This window comes from Rhinichthys klamathensis, unplaced genomic scaffold (genome assembly GCF_029890125.1).
Source record: "Rhinichthys klamathensis goyatoka isolate OS25496 unplaced genomic scaffold, OSU_Roscu_1.1 h1tg000161l_1, whole genome shotgun sequence".
Taxonomy (NCBI): domain Eukaryota; kingdom Metazoa; phylum Chordata; class Actinopteri; order Cypriniformes; family Leuciscidae; genus Rhinichthys; species Rhinichthys klamathensis.
In genome coordinates this window covers 3,792,325-3,813,438 of record NW_026606695.1, presented here as the reverse complement: position 1 = coordinate 3,813,438, position 21,114 = coordinate 3,792,325, and the positions used below count along the sequence as shown (strand labels likewise).

Here is a 21,114-nt window from a genome sequence, read left to right as displayed (position 1 = left end):
CCGCCCCGGGGAGCGCAAGTGTATTTCTTAGTTAACCGACGTGTGTCTGTGGAGGGAAAAGTCCGCTTTGCGCGGGTGCAAAATAGGAATGATACATGCGTCAGTGTACAAAGTCATTTGCGCCGGGTGCAAGATAGGGCCCATAGTGTTACCAGAGTCACAGTGGGCATGTAAAGGCCGCTTTTAAGACTTAAGTGAAGAGCAAATGCGTCTTACCTGACAAACTGATGTAATGTTGATGTTGATTATATTGTTGATGAACTGCAATTACAACTGTCAATACGTTACCAACCAAAACAAAATTTAAAACAACCGACAATTACACTTCTTTTTAATAAAATGGAAGTTTTGCATAATGTGTTTTACAAATGGCTACATAAACTCACGCTGTCGACATTAGGAATGTTGAGGAAGAACTCCGGGTAGGAATAAGACACTCCAACATTGTTAACTGTAGGTGGAAGAGACATAAAATAATTTCAGGGGAGATTATTATTTAAAAAAAACATAATAAAAGCATTCAATGCACTTGAGCGATATTAAAAAACAGGTTATAAGAAAGAGATGTGGAAAGATAGGTAGTTCCTTCCACTTTCCCATAGCTGGCAGCAAATACTAAAGTGTCACTAAACAGACAATTGATCCATTAAAAAAAGAAAAGAGAAAAAAAAGTTTGAGCCCAGAACATATTGTTCCAGAACGAAAAGAAAGACAACCTAACCAAATAGTATCCCACTAACACCTAAAAAATAGAGATGTAATTTACCTAAAACTCCTATTTCCAGTCCAGCCAGTCCAGACTCAATCTTAGTGTAGATGTCCACAGATCCAAAGTCAGCAGAAATGGTTTTGGTCTCTACGTTATATTTGCTCTCTGGAAGAAAAGGAAAAGCCGAACATTAGGAATGCAGGTGCTGTATGGAATGTCACAGAATGTTAACAACATGATGCAAATTTGCTTTGCACTGGTTTGATTCGATGAAAGTGTAAAAGTGCCAATAAATCACCTAAACCTTTTGGTAACAATTGCAACAAAACATATCACCTAACAAACTAAAATTGCAGTTTCTCTTCACATGAGCCAGTGCATCATTCAATTCTTTGCAATGCACTAAGATGTTCTGTTGTAAAAGTACTTAACTAAATATGGATGATGGAGAGGAGAAGGAAACAGGAAGAGAGAGAAGAATGGAAAGAAACCACAAAAATAACTCCATTCACATGCTCGCTCTAGTAGACACTGCACTGTTTTATTGAAAGAAATGTGACGTGTATAGATGGCAGCACTCAGACAGTCAAACCAGGAAAATGCAGCCAAAAAAAGAAAAATAATACACCAAATCTTAATAAAACTAAGCTCAACAGGAGAATAGGAGAACTTGTTGTCCTGGTGGATACTGATACCTATTAAAGTAATAGATACTCAGGTCATAAACTGTAATGATGTATTTGGTGTTGGTATCAGCAACAGACCACAGATTCAATGAACAGCTCTGAAAGTAAAATCAATAGGGTACATTTGAGAAAAACCACTAGAGGAATCTTAAAAGCCTACTGACCATTTTCAGTTTACTTTGTCATTTTGTAAAGAGTACTTAAAGGCTAGGGGTGTAACAATAAATCGTGTCACAATATATCGCAATACAAAAATGCAACAATATGTATCGTGGATAGTGACAATATGTATTGTGTATAGTTTACCCAAAATGAACATTACTGTGTGAAAAAATTCAAGTTTGCAGAGTTTTAGTGTCAGTAATGCATTAAACTACGATGTATAATGTTGAATATAATGTATAATAATGCAATGGGGCAATATTTGTGGGTCCTGATAATGCCAAATGTCATGTAACCAGTAAAAAGTGGCCTACATTATTTTAAATATATCTAGTCAGTGACAGAGTGCAAGCATATTCGTCTAAAATAATTATGTTTTCAGCTTCAGAATCATGAATATTTTTCGGTTCCACTTTATTTCGATAGTCCACTTTAGACAGTCTACTAACTATAAGTAACTTTTCAACTACATGTCAACTAACTCTCATTAGAGTATTAGTAGACTGTCAGTAGATTGTTAGGTTATGGTCAGGTGTTAGGGTTCGGGTAAGTTGCCAAGTTATAGTCAGTAGAATGTCTGTTGGGGGACCAACAAAATAAAGTTTTAGCAGTCTACTAATACTCTAATGAGAGTTACTTGACATGTAGTTGCAAAATTACTTAGTAGAATGTCTAAAGTGGACTATCGAAATAAAGAGTTACCTATTTTTAGTCTGGTGTCACTATTGCCCCATGCATTGGGTTACCAGCACCAAGTCCAAGCCTATTCATTTACACCCACAATTTAATGCCAATTTTAGCATTTTAATCAACAGTTAATTTTTTGTTAACCTTTTACCATATGTCTTGGAGTATCACAATAATATTGTATCATGAGTTCAGTATCGTGATATGTATCGAATCGTGACATGAGTGTATCGTCACACCCCTACTTAAAGCACAATCATTAGTATAAACTACAAGTACACTGATATTTTGGGCATTATTGTCTTCATTGTGACATCATTATAATTAGTTGATGGCCACTTGGTTGAACACGATTTGTAAAAACCTAATTTAACTTCTTCTGGTCAAAATTATGTTTGCGAATCAAAAATGCTTTTTTTTAAAGCTTCAGGTTTGCTGTGCTAGGGCTGCATAATACATACGTATTGTATTGAAATATATCTATTGTAATATTTAACTATAAAATAGAAACAATTATTTAAGAAATATATAATTACTTTATTTTACAGAGCAACTGTAAAATTACAATATTAATATGTGTGTCCTTATTCATGATTAAAAGCTTTTATTTTGGCGGAAAACCACAGGAAGACCATAAAGCTTCTCTTTAGTTGGCAAACAGCTGGTTTTTAAGCACTTCTCATTACAAGATTGGGAAGATAGTTGGCGCTTGTCAAGTTCCCAAATGAATGTTATAAGAGACACTGAAAACAAGGAATTTTGAGCTGCTCGTGTGTAAACGCAACTACACCATGTAAGGCAAGAGTCATCATGATGCCCAACACTTTTGTCAATTGTCTGATGACTTTTGTCAATTGTCACTTCTGTCTGATGAAAGGTGCGCCTGACTATATTTGCCAGTGTTTATTGGAGGTCACTGGGCTGATTTCCTCCATTCGATGCTCTCCCTCTCTCTCTCTCTCTCCCGCCATGACATCTCCAGGATCCACCTCCATCTGTGAAGTCGCGCTCTGCTGCAGAAGCCAGGCAGCTCAATTGGCAGAGTGCCTGCCTTTTAACACAGCTAAAAATAACTCCGCTCATTAACATCCACATTCATTTAGCAGAGGGAGACACTCGCTGCCTCACAAACAGGAGCAGCACTCCATACACACACAAATAGGTACCCCACAGGTCCTCTGCACACGAGCAAACACAACCACATGGATGCACACACGTGCGTCGTGCGTGCATGCTCTAAATCATGCCATCCTCCTTAGATCAGGAGTCAGCCAACCAAAGGACAAGAAGAAATGAATGGGGGTGCATCTGTGATTCAGCCACTGCCGCTCTATTCATGCAATGTTGAGACCCTGCCTTTGCTTTGTTCTTGCGGTGCCAGTGATATAAAGAGTGCAATCAACAGTAGACTATACATATAAATATGTAAATTATGAAAAAAAAAAATTTTTAATATAAAGGTCACATTTTATATTAGGTGTCTTCCACTACTATGTGCTTGGATCAGAAAAATAATGTACAATGTACTTATTGTGCTCATGTTGTATTGCAAAACATTTTTGCTGCTATTGAGGTGGGATATGGGTAAAGTTAGGGACAGGATTGGTGTGGTTAGGCTTAAGGGTGGGTTACAGTGTAAAGTGAGGGTCAACAGTTTAATTACAGAAATTACAGCTGGAACTACATGCAGGTATTATTTAAATATAAATACAATGTAAAAACTAGCATGTACACAATAAGTGCATTGTATCAAATGATACATTTAAATGTTAATACAGTACATAGAAGTTAAAGACCCTTAATAAAAAGTGGGACCGAATTAAATTTCTCTTTTTACAGCAACACAAATGTACATAAAACAAGAATTTTATACGAGTATTTTTAAGTAATAGGTAAACAGAGTGGTGGAAGACCGATTAATCAAACAATATTTGGCCATTTTAAGAATATAACAATTACAAAAAATTTGTTTTTAAATCTTTTGGTGAATTTTGATTTGAATCAATATTGCGTAAACTAAGTTTCGGTGTCATTTCAACCCATTATCATGCAGCTCATTTGCTAAAATTAAATTGCAGCATGTGCACCTACGCATTCATATCAACCATTGGTCAAATTGCTCTAGATATTATATGAGCTACAAAAAAAAGATTCATGAAATTTCCTTTTATAGATCAATGATGGTGCGTTCTATTATAGTCAACGAACCGACTCGGCCCTCGGATATGACGCCATTTCCACACCTCAAGCGTTCTTCTGGTATGTTTTGCGCGTCCGAGTCGGAGAAAAAACATGGACGCCACCCGGAAAGCTGTTGCTATGGTAGCACTGTCCGAGTACCAGGCGCTTATCAAAACTCAGCCATTTGAACTTGTAAAATTTTCACTTTATTTCATGTTTTAGTTTATCTTCTGTTAGCAACGCTACGTTAGTAGCACCCGTTTGAAACAAGGCTTCATTCAATATTGCACTCACAACAAGACCGATTCCCACACCCACGGGCAGTGACACGGACGCAGTAAGGTATTGCAGTAATACGAGTGATTAAAATCTTCATTTAAACAACCAAAGCGGTCCAAAAACAATTCATACTAAGTCACACAGGGCGCAGCCATCTTGGATTCCATATCGGAATTCTCGCTCGGTGTCCTCACGGTTGTCCGAAATCCGAGCGGGAAAATCCGAGGAAAGGGGGCGTGTTGGTGCGTGTTGCTAGGCAACGTCTGTCTTCCTAGTCGGAACCGACACGGATCAATAATAGAACGCACCATAAATCTGCACATAAAAATGGCCGCTAAAAAAAAAAATCTCTCCTCCAAATTCACAAATGCTTCATAACCCTCAGATTTGGAAGTTAAACGTGTGCATAAAGGGCCTAAAACTAACGTTTTGCCACACCCGCCAATGGCTGGTGACTTAAGAAGAAAATGCCCAGTCAACTGCCCGGAGCGTCGTTCACATTAGTTCACGTTCATGTTCTCACAATCTTGCATCGTAAGAATACATGAAAATATTACTGGCCAACTTTTACACCATTTCATATACTCACCAACGGCGATTTTTCCTCGCACTTGGCGAGTGTACATTTTTGTCCCTTTGTAAATGTCAATGAATTCCAATCATTCATAAATAGGGCACATAATATGCATGCTCATTCATAATTAGAATAAACCCCACACATGAATTATGTGTACAGGAATGCTGTGGGATCTTCTGGACTCCCTTATCAGGTTTGGCAGACTTAACTGGCCATATGCCTAATAAAACTTTATTAATTAAATTGTTAATCTTTCTGACAAATTCTACACACGCACTCAGAGTAGTAGCAATCTATAATAAAAATAATAAAATAGACTAGGCGGATGTTTTCAATAATTTTTGTTTATCAGTGAAATTAATTTTTCACATTTTAACTAAATGATTTTGTTATTATTATATGTTATCATAGTAAATAGTGTCATCAAAATGCAGTGTCACCAATTTACCTAAAAGAACACAACACGTTCTGATGTTTTACACACAATTAACTTGTGTTTGGAAGCAGGTGTGTTTTTTTTACGGACCAACTAACAATTTGCAAATACAAACACTCCAGAAAATGTATGAATGGTTTAAGCAAAAAAAAATCATTCTGCTTGTGTTTCATAAATGAGGTCTATAGAGTGTTTTCCCACAGGTCGAAGCAGGCACCTACCAATAGCTTTGGACACTTCATCCAGCTTCTCTTGAGTACGGCTGATGAGAACTATAGCAAAACCTTGTCGAGCAAGCTGCACAGAATCAGAAACATTTCACATTATAACAATACAATATTATAACAACTGAAATTACACATGATCAGATCATAATTACGCTAGCATTCACATTCAATATTTCTATCTGCATTACTATACAAAGGATCCTACTTTTAAAAGTCCCAATATACTTCGAGTGAGATTAAAGAAAGAACTTCTGTCAGTCAAGGTCAGAATTGAGTAAAAACAAACACACTGACGAGTTGCTTTATAATAGAAATTGAAGTCGTAATTCTACTTGAAAGAGACCCTGACACTGTTTTTTCCATGTTTAATATTGTAAAGTTGCTTGATTCCAAGCAATCTATTGTATTAAGTGTTATATAAACATATCCACATCACTATGATCAGATGCTTTCTTAAATGCTGTTTTCTCACCGCTGTCATTTTTGTTGTGTGTCTATTTTATTATTGAGAGGAAAACATGTAGCACATATTTAAATATTCATCTAAAACGCGTCTCTCAGCAGTGTGGGCAGCGTTGGGATGTTTGCTAACAGTATATCGATCCAAAGGTATTTCAAACTGTGTTTTACACCCAAATGAAAGAAAAAGAAATTCGCTGTGAGTGTATCGGTACCGTATGTGTATTATTACAGAATCAGATCTCGTTATCAGAATCTGATGTATTGTTCCAATCACTTAAAAATAGCATATAATAAAAATCGCAATTTCATAAAGGCCATCAAACAGTAGAAATGAGAAGCAGTAGGGTAGCAAATGCTTGCCGGGTTGTCGACTGTACGAGGCAAACCTTTGAGAGCGGAGTTCTCCCTGAACTCTGACTGAGACCTCTAGTTTGATGACTCATTGTGATTTCCGTGAATGGGGGTGGGGGCAAATAAAACCTGAGGAATCTTACCTCCTCCGCATAGGCTTTTCCGATTCCATCTGTGGCCCCAGTCACAACTATAGGGAAAAAGACAGAGTGAGAGAAAGAGAGAATGTAAATTATCACACATCATCTCAACTTATGTCTAAAGACACTTTGACAGCAAGTGTAATTATGCATATTGATAAACAGTGCTTAAAACACAAGCTATTACTTTTGTGACAAAAGATGTCATAAATTTCATTAAATAAAAACTAACTGTATTATTTTGGAATTAAAAATAAAGGTATCCAGGGACTCTCATGATGCATATTAAACATGGATGTCTAATGTATGAGCTGATGAGACTATGGAAACAGACGACATGTTCCTTAAAAATAAATGATCCAAAAGGTTTTTGCAATGATGCCATAGACAAATCATTATGGGTTCCCCAAACGTTTCAGTAAAAACTTTGTGTATGAAGAACGTTTTATAATCTACACCCCTAAACCTAAAGGGTTTTTTTTATAGGTATCTATCTATGGTTCCAACTGCAAAAAAAGGTTCTTCAGATTATAAAATGTTTTTTCAAGTAAGAAAAAAAAAGGATATTTTAAGAACTGTTCACTGGAAGGTTTTTTAAGCAACCCAAAATGGTTCTTCTGTTGCATCACTGTGAAACCCCGCCACAAAACCTTTATTTTTAAGAGTGTAAAGAACCTTTCGGGAAATTAATTGTTAAAAGGTTCTTCATGGAAACATTCAAACTGGTGAAAAATAAAAGATAGTAGTAAAGGTAGTAAGATAGTAGTAAAGGTAGTATTGGCATCAATGGTTCCATGAAGAACCTTTAACAACCATAACCTTTCCATTGTACAAAAGGTTCTTTACAGTGGAAAATGGTTCTTTAGAATAATAAAATGTTCTTCAACATAAGAAAAATAATGGTTCTTTTAGGAACAGTTTGCTGGAAGGTTCTTTGGGGGAACCAAAAATGGTTCTTTTGGCATCACTGTGAAAACCCCTTTTGGAAACTTAATTTTCCAGAGTCTAAATGCCAATAAAGAACCTTTATTTTTAAGATATAGTTGCCCTTGGCTTCACCTAGACAACAGGCCCTGTCACCCCATATGCGGTTCACTTCTGTAAAAATAGCTTGAGGGCAAGCAAAGAGGGAAACGTCTTCACATTTATAAAAAGAGCAGAAAAGCATGAATTCATGCATGCTTCCCTCTTCACTGGGCATCAAGGACACGGGACAAACATCCCCACCCTTTAGCCTGGCATCTTTGGTGTCAGAGATGCCAGTCCTGATTAAAGATTTACATGGTCAGCCCGCATACACCGGCTGGAGTAACACAAGAGAGTGTGGAAAGGGAGGAGTGGATGACGAACAATAAGACAGCGCAAGGGAGGAGCGAATGAGGACTGATCCTGGGGGCAGTTAAAAATAGAAAGGGAAGAGTGAAAGGCAAGCAGCTAACGGAGAGTACAGTTGGGAGGGGGCGGCACACAGTTAGAGGCAAGGGAACCATTTTCCCAGTTATTTTTAAGCACATTTACAATACATTACTCCACATGAGCGGAGGGGAAAAAACACTGGTTGGGACGAAACGCTCCGAGGGTGTACTACTAGGTGAGGACATGCAGAGAGAGTGAAATTTTGTATGAATGCTGCTGCTGTATGGCGAAATGCCACCGTCTCATAACACACCCTGAGCAATGTCCTACAACACATTCTGGAAATGTGAATGAATGGGAGTCTTATTCAGAAAAACTCTGCTCTCACGTGTTTAGCGCTGTTGTATCACATCACATCTGTACTTTAGTTTAACGAGACATCCAATGTAAAGAAGACACATCTGTTCACATCAAGTCTGCAGACAAGTTGTAAAAATATCTTGATACGAGTACAATTACTTGATTTGAGAACAAACTACATTCATTGTTTGATTATCTTGCATTTCATGGCTTTGACATAGAATTTCATAAAATAACCTTGTCCTTCATCTAAATGGAGGCAATGCTTTGAAGAAAAATTAAGTTGATGCATTAGTTCATAAACATTAACGCAAAAAAATTAATATAAGATATGGAACTTATCAGTCAAGGTCTTGCTTACTACAGTTAAAGGGAGAGTTCACCCATTTATCAATTTAAATTCGAATTATATACAATTTCATTTAAAAATCACAATATATTGATAAAAACATTAAAATACCACAATATGCAATGGATCATGACTATAGAATACAATTGCATGGCCAAAACGATTCTCATTCTATTTAATTATTTTTACTGAGAATGACAAAGATAAATAAACAAAACACATACTAAATGTTTTATTACTTGATCTTAATTATACATTTAACATTTTTTTAGATTATAATAATATTTTACAGTATTACTGTTTTTACTGTATTGTTAATTTAAAATAACTTTTCTATTTTACTATATTTTATCATCTAAATTATCCCTGTGATGGTAATGATGGATTTTCAGCATTAATTACTCTAAGAAATATTTCTTATTATTATCAATGTTGAAATGGGGAACATTTATTTGAAACGGAAATCTTTTGTAACATTATAAATGTGTCTACAGTCACTTTTGATCAATTTAATGCATCCTTGCTGAAAAAAAAAAGGTAGTGTATTTAATAGTTAGACTTTTTGTTTACTGAGAAATTAACATTTTCACTTAATCTACATTTTGTAGAAAAAAAGTTCCTCCAATAAAAGGGTAGCGGCACTATCCGGTTTACTTTGTAAAAAACCTGGCACAATATGAAATACTATAATCCTGCATCTGAGTGAAAACATTCACAGATTGATGGTGAATTTGAGCATCATCTGTTGGAAAATGTCAGAAAAAAATCTTCAGAAATTGATGCCAAACCTGACGATGAGCAATTTGGGTCAGTGTAATTCAAGTTATTTTTAAAGTATATAGCTAAACAATGACTTTAAACAGCCCAGTGAATTAAATTAAATTACATCCGTAACTGGCAGGTTATCACAAGCATAAAAAAATAAAATAAAAAAAAAAGTGTTTGACGTCGACCTTCTCGAGCCACATATCAAAAGATTAAATGCTGGAGTCTGGTCAACTGAGAAATGATGTTATAAGAGTGAAGACGACGCCCCCTCACAGCGCACACTGATGCTGCTGCGCTAAATATTCTGAAGGCTAAAAAAAGAACAGGAGATTAAAAATACCAGGCAGGCACTGCAGCCTCGTCTGGAACAGCTGCAGCACTTGAATACAAACGAGCCTCAGCTTCCCCCGGCATCACATGCGCTGCACTCCTCCTCCCCGGGCTCGCCGACCAGGCCGTATACATGCCGTCATATACAATGCCGAGACCCATGCATTTACTGCAGCTGCATGTCACACAATGGAGAGCCGTTTGGTGAATTAACTGACAAGGATGAAGCTGGAAAAAAAGGGCACAAGAACCCAGACTGCTAGCTGCCGTCCGTCAATAATGGATTTATTTTTGTTTCATTCCACACATACTGCCGCAATCATGGCAGGTTTAGATTAAACATTTTATCATCAGATGAATGTGTTTGTTAACAGTATAGCTCAAGCTACGGTTTACTTACAAGTCAAAATTTCTTCAACAAGCCTGCAAGTTTCTCTCTCAAACCTGGAAAACTTTGAGAAAAACAAAAGTGCCATCCCTCACTGCCCTTGGATGTTCCCATGTTTGCTGTGTTATGTAATAGCACACCCATCTCCGTCCGCAGACCGGGATCCTCCCACCTCATTGGATGCCGCAGTAGAGGATTCAAAGTGTCTCCTGGGCCCCCACTCCCAGTAACATGCTTCTTTAAATAGCATGGGGTGCCACGTGCCTCTCTCGGCGGCTTTATTTGCTTCACATCAGCAGCGCTGTTCAAAAGGACGGTTTTAAAAATCGGCTGCTCTAAAAATAGACAGAGATGCATTTATTTTTCCCTGAGGCAAGATATTTTCAGAAAGGGGGAGAACTATGTCTTCTGCGATCCAGTGTGCAGTACAGTAGCATTACAGCAATTCATAAATATCTATTAAATATTTATTAGTTGCGTATGTGTAGTCGCACGTTCAAGTATTTTTTTATTCAAATTCTCAGTTAATGACATTTTGACATTTAGAATTCCCTGGAATAAAGATAAATCACAGACATTTATAGCGGACATGGATGAGCTGAGTAAAGACACACTTCCTCAGTTCATGTTGAGGCATTAAAGAATATTCCAGGGTTTAAAGTCAGTCTATATTAAGTATAATTTTCAACTGACTGGTTAATAAAAACATATATTGGTCTGTGTTTATCAATTAATAATAGAGTAGAGTAAAAGCACCAGAGGAGTTAAAAAGGAGGCAGAAAGCACTGTGCACATTGTTCCATGAGAAAGAGGAGGGAGTATCAATAAAAGAGAGCTAAACGGAGGGAGATAATATGCAAAACAAGGAGACGAGGCACGTGTTACCGAGGGTGCTCTTCGTGAGAGATGTAAATAATAAACACGAAAACTCAAATGTCCAACTTCAGCTCTCATTCAGTCATTTAAATGCATTCATTCACAAAAGTTTACTACCCACAGACATGCATATAATAATTGCTGAAAAATAAAAAGTACAATTAATAAAAGGACAATAACTGGTGTGAAGAAAATGTATTTTCTATGCATATTTGTATATTTCTTATTTTCTGTTATGTTATATAAGATTGTCTAAATGCATTCAAGGGATTCTTTTGACGAAATTAATCCATGAAACTACTAATTAATAACTAATAGGGACTGGAGCTTTCAAGCCTCAAAGAGGATATTACAGTTCACAAGATTCCTGCACTATATTTCAAGTCTTCTGAATTCATACTACAGCTTTATATTAGGAAAAAGCCAAACAAAGTTGTTATTCACTGATAATCTTCATCTTCAGTGAAATATTACCTGCTGCAACTGGATCACTAAATCAGTGTGTTGAATGGATCAAGGTGTTCTTTGAAAAAATCTGACTTGAAAAACAATGACACAAATGGCAAAGCTATATTGTATGGCTTCATAAGTGAGGTGTGAAGAACAGGCCAAATTTAAGCTGTTATTCGCTTAAAATGTTCACATCTACCCCAGCTCTCCTTGGTGAAAGAGAAGTACCAATGCAGACTCATGAACGAATGAATTTTCGATTAACTATTTGGTTCACAAAACCAGTCATTGAGGATGATACATTTACAAACAGGAGTCGGGACCTAATAATTCTTGCGTTCAAGTCAATGATCACAGGTCCCTGATGTTAAAGTGCCCCAATTATGCTATTTTAAAGTCTCCTAATTTTGTTTTGGAGGTCTCATACAACATGGTTTTTGCAATGATTCTCAAACGACTCCATGGATGAATCAGTCTCTCTAAGGCTAAATTTACACTGCAGGTCTTGATGCCCAAATCCGATTTTCTGACTATATCCGATTTTTTTGACGACCTGCTTACATCTTTTAAAAGTGACCCGTATCCGATTTTTGCATTTACACTATACACTGCTGAAACTACCAAATGTAGACGTTCTGACCCGGAAAAGGAAGTAAAACAGCACGAAATACAATGGATGCAGATGCGAATAAAATTATCCAGTGTTTTGCTTTCCACAATATTTTTAAAATTCATTAAGCTTTTTATCTTACGGTGGCACTGTAGCCACAAGCGCTTAAAACCGTGCCTCCCCATGTCTCGTGAAATGTCTTCAAACACGGATTTATTTCTGTAACAACCCTGCATTTTTGCCTGCACTGTCTCTTCGCCCCAAATACTCAAAAGACATGAAACCTCCGCATTGCTCCACTGTGTGTATCCTTCGTCCTCCATCGCGCCTATAATAAGTCAGGTGATCTCAGTTGGTGGTGTCCACCTGAGTTGACGTCACTTTTTTAATGACGTACGACTCGCATTTACTGGGGAATTTCCGATTTGTCTGCTTACATGGCACACGCAAATGCACGTATCCGATTCATATCCGATTTATTACCACATATGAGTGAGGCCTGAATCCGATCTGAGAAAATCGGAATCCATGCGTTTTTTTTCCTGCTTACACGTTCATGGGTCATATCCGATCTGCGCCACATGAGAGGAAAAAAATCGGATTTGGGTCACTTGAACCATGCAGTGTAAATGGGGCCTAAATCCCTCCTTTCCGAGGGCTACTCTGCTCTGATTGGCCAGACAGCTCAGTCTGTTGTGATTTGTCTACCGCGTACAGTGCGTATGTCGGGAACAAAAATGCCCATTGCCATAACTGAACTTCAGCTCAATCCGGAGGCTTCCTACAGCTCAGCGATTATACACCGTACACTAAAGACAGTAACAAATGACGATGTCGATTTTACCATATCAATCTGAGCGCGAGTCCGAAGATGAAACAATGGGAGAGCTAGTTATTCAACCCGAATCTCCATCGCAAGGATGACTTGAGCAAGATGTTTCTCAGTGATACACTACTCAGTTTGAGTTACATTATGAGATTTTGCAACTGTAATTCCTCACCATCAGCATTAACAACCTGGTGGCTATTTCCTAGAACTATCCGATGCGAAAGCCCCTATAGTGGTCCACAGATGATTAGCAGAAGTAACAGTGATAACGTGATTTAGCCAGTTAGCAGGAGGCCTACACAATATAAAACACAAAACTAAGTATTTTGAACAGCGGTAGAAAATATATACATCAATAATTAGTCATACTTAGAGGTTGTGATTCTGAGGAGCAAATTGGTCCAAATTAACTGAGTACTGACCCATCTTTCTGTGTTTTGCGAATCCCGCATTGAACTCTGAGATTTGAGAAGCAGTCGTCAGTGAAATGAAGGGAACACTTAACTAAATGCCGAAAAAGTATTGTTCATTCTTAGTTCATTTTGTGATCTTAGTTAATATTAATTTCAACATTTACTAATATGTTATTTAAAATCAAAGGTTGTATTTGTTAACAGTTAATGCACCGTGAACTAACATAAACAAACAATGAACAGCTGTATTTTTATTTACTAACATTAACAAAGATTAATACTGTAACAAATGTATTGCTCATTGTTAGTTCATGTTAGTTAATACATTAATTAATGTTAACTAATGAACCTTAATGTAAAGTGTTACCAATGAATTTTAACCACTGATTCTTTACAGCCTCATCCTTTGGAAGTGAAAATAAACCGAATTTACTCTCACAACGGAGAGCACAGCGTCTTGACGACATGATATCCACATGAACGAGCTACAGCAAGATGTTCTGTTCACGCAGAACGTAGGCGGGCATTATGCAATTCTAGTAAGTCGTGACGTGTGAACTTCGCGAAAATAGATCCGAACTCCAAACGGCTCGTTTGAGCGGTTCAGAGACGAGTCAACTCTTTTTCTTTTGAGGGAAAATAACTATTTATGATGCACTTACAACTTTGCAGACTGTTTACATTCACATACATCTACATTACACACTGCATGAAAGGTAATTTTCAAAAATTCATAATAGAGGCACTTTAACAGCTCACCAGAGTAAGATTATCAGTGAAAAACAACTTGAAATTCAATTTATTCTTCACACAAAGCGAGTTTATGCATTCAAATTTGAAATATAGTGCACAAGTGGCATGGACTAACCTACTGGCTTTCATACTTTAATAATATTTGAAAAATATTATATTAAAATATGCTGATACTCTTTTGAAGATTAAAAGGGGCATATTTATGAAGACATACAAAACTATCTATATTTTATGCAAGATATAGCTATTTTTACTATATCAGTGGTTCACAATCACAACCAGGGAGCCACATTTCTAAGGGAGTGGCATCATTATTAATATGTTCTAACACTACAAATAAATCAATAATTAGGGATGCACAATATATCAGCCACCATATCGGTATCGGCCGTTATATGTTCATTTTTAATGTTATTATAGTTATCGACCCAATAAGACAATTTGGCTGATATATTAAAGCAGATAAATAATGGATTATTTCCTTCAGCTGAGACACTTCAGATGCAATTAAAATTGCCACGTCATCCAAGATGTTCATGTCTATCTTTCTTCAGTCGAAAAGAAAATAAGGTTTTTGAGGAAAACATTCCAGGATTTTTCTCCATATAGTGGACCTCAATGGGTACAATAGTTTGAAGATCCAAATTGCAGTTTCAATTCAGCTTCAAAGGGCTCTACACGATCCCAGCCGAGGAATAAGGGTCTTATGTAGCCAAACAATCTGTCATTTTCCGAAAAAAAAAATATATATAGTTTTTAACTACAAATACTCATCTTGCACTACCACTGCGATGCGCCACGCTTTACGTAAGCACGTTGAAAGGTTGCGTGCATTACGGTTCAAAAAGGTAGGGTAGGGCAACAAACTCCATCTAATTTTCTCCTTTAACTTCAAAATTGTCCGACATCGTTTTTTACTTATTTTTTGTAAATGGCGTTTAAATTAGTCTTTGCACGTTCGCTGTGTAAACATCGTTTACACTGGGATCGTGTAGAGCCCTTTGAAGCTGCATTGAAACTGCGATTTGGACCTTCAAACCGTTGGACCCCATTGAATTCCACTATGGAGAAAAATCCTGCAATGTTTTCCTCAAAAACCAACTTCAACTGAAGAAAGAAATACATTAACATCTTGGTTGACGTGGGGGTGAGTAAATTATCTGGAAATTTTAATTCTGAATATAAGCTATATTAAAATAATGAAAACCTACTGTATAAGAATGTTGTGAATTATTTGTACGCCCGTGTTTCAGCGTTGATAAGGGAAGAGCACATCCAGAACGGAATTACTATAAGTTCGCTTGTGCATTCGCAGTCTTTTGTTTTGTGCAATTGTAAGTTGTAATAATGTTTATTTTGTGCATATATATCTGATTTGTCTAATATAGGACGCATTTGGTTAAGAACTAACGCAGTAGTAAAGTGCACCGGTGATCTTCTTTAGCTTCGGCGCATGTAGCTCAATCGGTAATGCACGACATCAATAACTATGATTGGGAGTGTCATATTACATAACATTATAATGAGAATACAATTGTAATAAAACTTTGTGAGTTCTTTGGGTCACCGTGTTTCAGTGCATTGTTATGGGAAGAGCGGATCCACAACAGGAGTTACACATTCTGATAAACACGCAACTTAAGTTGAACATGTGGATTCGCGTCATTTTATGCAGATTGTTGTAGTGTGTTTTTGTTGTATAATATCTGATTAACCTCATATAGGATGCGTTTTGTTGATTTAATTTACCTGCCAACAAAATGCTTCAGTTCACGGCGTAGCTCAAACAGCAATATTCCTATTTTTAATTTGTAATATTAATTTCAGAGGTTTCTTTTTCAAAAATATTAATGCATTATTAATAACTAGCTCTTCAAAAATATGGTTTAATTAAAATAATTTCATTATTGTCCGTGCGGAGGCTATTCCATTGCATTTATTCATGGCACATGCATTTTGATTCTTTATACGCAAGTAATGTTGTCCAATGAATTGTTTGCATTATTTATGCATTATTTATTTGTAAGGCTTTTTTTTTTTTAAGAAAGTTGGCCAAAGGAGTGTAAAATTAATTTAAAAACTGGTTCAAACTACGGGCTACTGCTGTATGTTTGATTTATGTTGAAGTGCTTGGGACATCGCTTTTAATGGTGAATCTTTTGTTTTTGAAATAAAAAAATTATTTAAAAATTTAGATTTAGATTTATTAGCCAATATATCGTTTATCAGCTTTATCAGCAAATATAAAGAATTATCGGTATTGGCTAAAAATGTTATATCGGAGCATCCATATCAATCATTAAAGGGATACTTCACCTCTAGAAAGATGAATGTGTATTTAAAATGGGTCATTTATGTAGAAGAAATATGAAATTATTTTTGAATTTGGAGCTTTCTAGACTAAGAAAAGCCAGAAAATGTATTTTTGGCTAATGTGGATGAAAGACAACAACTCCCAGAATGCACTTGCTTTGCTGCCCTAGGAGGCCACGCCTACCAGTAACGGAGCGCAGTAGTTAAAGGTGAACTAAGTAACTTTTTTCCCTTAACCGAACAGCTTTGGAGTCATTGTAATGTTTATATTACTGATTTTGTGTTGAATGGTGGTCGTCTCGCACCCCCCGGTGCCTGTGAGCTGCAAAACCACCCTTGCAACTTTGGGCCGGCGAGCCTTTTCAGTTACTAAGGAAAGGTGTGCTTTGACAAGTCAAAGATGAATATTTGATGATAATTTTTTACTTTTCACACCGTTTTAAAAATAAAAACAGTAGTCCACAGTATACAGTAGCTACTCATAACTTAGAATTGTTTTATTGTATTTCATATAATATTAATCGACATTCTTTGTGATCGATTTGCGCTGCGGTAGCATTTTTCGACAAGGCAGCACAAATCGTCAGAACACCGGCCGTGAGTGCGAGCCATCTCTGCGTGAGTGCTATTCACGACAGTACAAGTACTCCACAGCGACTCTAGGGGTCGCTGTTTGACAAAAACGGAATTCCTACTGAGTGCTGCTTTAAACAACAAGTCTAGGCAACTATTGAGTCTCCGTGATGAGTCTGCCCGAAAATGTCTTTCGAGATCGCCCAAAATGTCCGGGATTCAGCTTTTGCGTTCTACAGTCGCCATTCATTAGGTTTACGGTGGCGAGCAGGACGAGGCTAGGGCCGCGGGAGAAATGGCGTGAGGCCAGTGGCGTGATTACCGATGACCGACACCTGTGAGACGCACCGATCTCGTATCTCTCACGGAGGAGCGGGAATTTTCTAAGCAATGTTAAAACGCACATCAACCGATCACCTGTTTAGCGTTCATGTAAACACTACATACATTCAGATTCACCAATCGGAATGAATTCAGTTAGATTAAAACAAAAGGTGTGCATGTAAACAATGAATGGCGACTGCAGAAAGCAAAAGCTGAATCCCGGACATCGATGGCCGGTGTTCTGACGATTTGTGCGGCCTTGTCGAAAAATGCTACCGTAGCGTGAATCGATCACGGAGAATGTCGATTAATATTATATGAAATACAATTATAATACAATTCTAAGTTATGAGTAGCTACTGTATACTGTAGTAGACTACAGTTTTTATTTTTAAAACGGTGTGAAAAGTAAAAATTATCAAATATTCATCTTTGACTTGTCAAAGCACACCTTTCCTTAGTAACTGAAACTTTCAGTTATTCTTGTTCAGCTGGCTGACCGTACAAATATTCATATGGTAGTTATTTTTTAAAGGGAAATTACATTATAGCACATGAGAATTTACCTTTGGTTAAAAAAAAACTGAGTCTGCACATGCGCATAACCAGTAAGTAGCAAATCTCGATGGGTAGCATGAATCGTCAGAACACCGGACATGTCCGGGAAAAAAAAGGGTGGTAACCCCTACTACTCAGCTTTCTCCACAGAACAAGAGCCTGCTAGCTTAGCTTCCAAAAAATATGTCTGACACTATAGCCCCTTTCACACAGCGCGTTGATCCCGGGAAATTGCCAGAACGCCTTCTGTGTGAACGCAAACACGACCCGGGATTGATGCCGGGATCGATGCCGGGTTGGGGACCTAGTAACATTGCCGGGATCAGTCCCGGAACGCGCGCTGTGTGAACAAAAGCCGTAACCAATGCCGTGTCGTAATGATGACGCTGAAGTGAAGTGAAAGCAGGCTAGTGAAACGGTACGTAATGCGCTAGTTTATGATCGAATCAGAGAAAAAAATGCACAAACGTGGTTTCTCCAGAGAGAAATCGCAGCTCATAAGCAAACTATACACGCTGCTGAGACATTACATGTCACATCGATGTCACGTGTCTTTACGGGATTTTTACGGGTTGTGTGTGAACGCACTCTCTGATTCCAGAAAAACACTGGCAGTGTGAATGAACCTAAATCAAACGAACCCGGGTCAAATCCCAGGTCGCTTTATCCGTGTATTTTCCGGAATCTCTGTGTGAAAGGGGCTTATGTGTACAATACATTCTGTGAGTGAGATCCCACCCTCTATGGGCAGGTTGAAAACATGCGGGACAGCCCCTACTACTGACTGTAGTCTTTAGCCTCTGGACTAAAAATCCTCCGATGACGCAAAATGACGATTTCTGCGTCATCGGAGGATTTTTTCCAGACAAAAAATACATAAATCTCTCGTTTCAGGGGGATATGAGGGTGGAAAGCACGGTAATTCGAAAATACTACAGGTTTTCTACTAATACAAAGCTTAATGCTAAATCCTGAAGTATCCCTTTAATAACCAAAAAAAAAGGTTCATTAAATTAATACATCAATACTATCAGTTTCCAGTAAAAAAAAAAAAAAAAAAAAAAAAAAAAAAAAAAAAAAATTGAAACCAAGCAGCGGTCATAATTCCAAAACGTTGAGATCCACTTATTTATATTGGTCTAAAAGCAAAACGTGCATATAAGTATCATTTACAAATACACAAGAGGATTTTCACAGATGACTTTTAATCAATGACACGTTCAGTGCTTGTCATTGGAGGATCGACATCTTCCGTTCAAACATTGTTTTACTGTTTAAAATGATAGACAAGAGAAGCCACTTGATTAGATATGAGCTTAGGGCAAAATCAGAGCAAAGTATGATAGTGGTGACTGGTCTAAGGATGATGGACTTTTGGAACTCCACGTACGATAAGCTCATGGTCAAAAGTCAGATCTACCAATAAGGCAAAAAGACTACAGTCAATGTGAGGATCACTCCACCTCCTGTGCTAAAAAGGCAAAGGCATTATCCATTGGTTAACTCCAGATCCCACCCACACTGGTGGTCGTCACTCCTCACCATCACCTTCATCCCTTTGTCACGGAGTACATGTCAGTTAAGAACCAAAGCCATGAACTAATTTATTACCTTGTGCTTCTATGAGCTTCTGCATCTTTAAAGTCACCATAAAATTAGAATATACCACTTTTGTTTTTGATGGAAAATTACAGTATTTTGTTATACATGATTTAACTGTGCACAACATTATTTTTGTAATTTCGTGTGCCCTCAATTTATTATCAAAATAACTTCCCCTCCCTCTTGCAGTGACATCTCTTCTCTGCTCTCTGATGACGTGTTTAATGGCGTGAGGGAGGGACAACCTGTCACTCATATACGTTGAAATAATGCAAACTAAGGGCTTCAACAAAACATGTTCCAATCGATTAACAAGCTCGTGTTTGTCGGTCTTAACATGTGCATACGTTATTGTTTAAAAAAAAAAAAAAAAAAAAAAAAACTTTTATTTAACTGTGGCAACAAGAGTCTCAGGCTCAGCCAACGACCCGGAAACGTCAACGGTGGGTAAGATCAGTGGACGAAAAAAAAAAAAAGTAAGTAGAAAACGTTAATAAAAGAAAAAAAAAATTAAGCTCCAGCCCTCATCTTGATAGACAAAATAATGTGTATAACTTGCTTCACAATGAATCATCAAATGCCCTATGCCCATCATGTTACCATCATGACACACAGTAATCGATGGCTGATTGTTGGAGCGGCTTGCCTGAATAATGTCAGTGCAGTGTGTGTACCAACCTGCCCATTTCCCGAGTTTGGATGCTCTCATCAAATTTCCATTCCCCACAATCCACACACGAATCCCGTTAAGCAGACAGCACAGAGAGCACACCGACACCCAGGCCACAGTGACAACACCGGTCCAAAACAGAGCATCTGTCAGCAGCTCCATGATAACAGAATCAACGTGCCTCGGTGTCTCACACACGTAAGATCACAACTGTTTTCATAGATTATGCACAAATACAAATAGCCGAGATGCTACACGTTGTCGGCTCGGTAGTGTGCAGGATTTATTCAAGCACATCCGCTTCCGTGTTGATTACGCGTTGTTACGTTAATCTGCAGACTGCATTCTGATTGGATAGAAGATCTGTGCGTCACCGTACACTACCCCATGCCAAGGTGTGAATAACACATTGTTTAAAAAATATGGACCGTCTCTGAGATGACTTAAAATAATTGAAATTGTTTTATCAGAATCATACGTTATCGCGACAACAATTAAATACATTGAAATATGTAGGGTAACATTGGGGAAGATGGCCCCCTTAATAACAATTTGCATTTACTTTAAATCTGTGAAATATTTAGGTATAAGTTAGCATGTGCAGGATGATGATGATGATGTGTTATTATAGGAAATAAATAAAAACATTTGCTAGTTTAGTTGTTATAGAACAAAATGTAAAATTATTCCAAGAG

At 37.4% G+C, this 21,114-nt stretch overlaps 1 protein-coding gene across 1 annotated transcript in view; it reads right to left on the bottom strand.

Moving 5' to 3' along the window:
• Window positions 1-20,739, bottom strand: part of hsd17b12b (hydroxysteroid (17-beta) dehydrogenase 12b) — a 28,080-nt gene extending 7,341 nt beyond the window's left edge. The window contains exons 1-6 of the mRNA XM_056259033.1: window positions 20,428-20,739; window positions 6,901-6,947; window positions 5,939-6,014; window positions 767-874; window positions 387-451; window positions 217-261 (exon numbers count right to left, since the gene is read on the bottom strand). Of these exons, the coding sequence (XP_056115008.1) occupies window positions 217-261; window positions 387-451; window positions 767-874; window positions 5,939-6,014; window positions 6,901-6,947; window positions 20,428-20,581 (495 nt within the window). The 5' untranslated portion in view covers window positions 20,582-20,739. The remainder of the gene's footprint in view (window positions 1-216; window positions 262-386; window positions 452-766; window positions 875-5,938; window positions 6,015-6,900; window positions 6,948-20,427) is intronic.
• Between the last annotated feature and the right edge of the window lie 375 nt (window positions 20,740-21,114).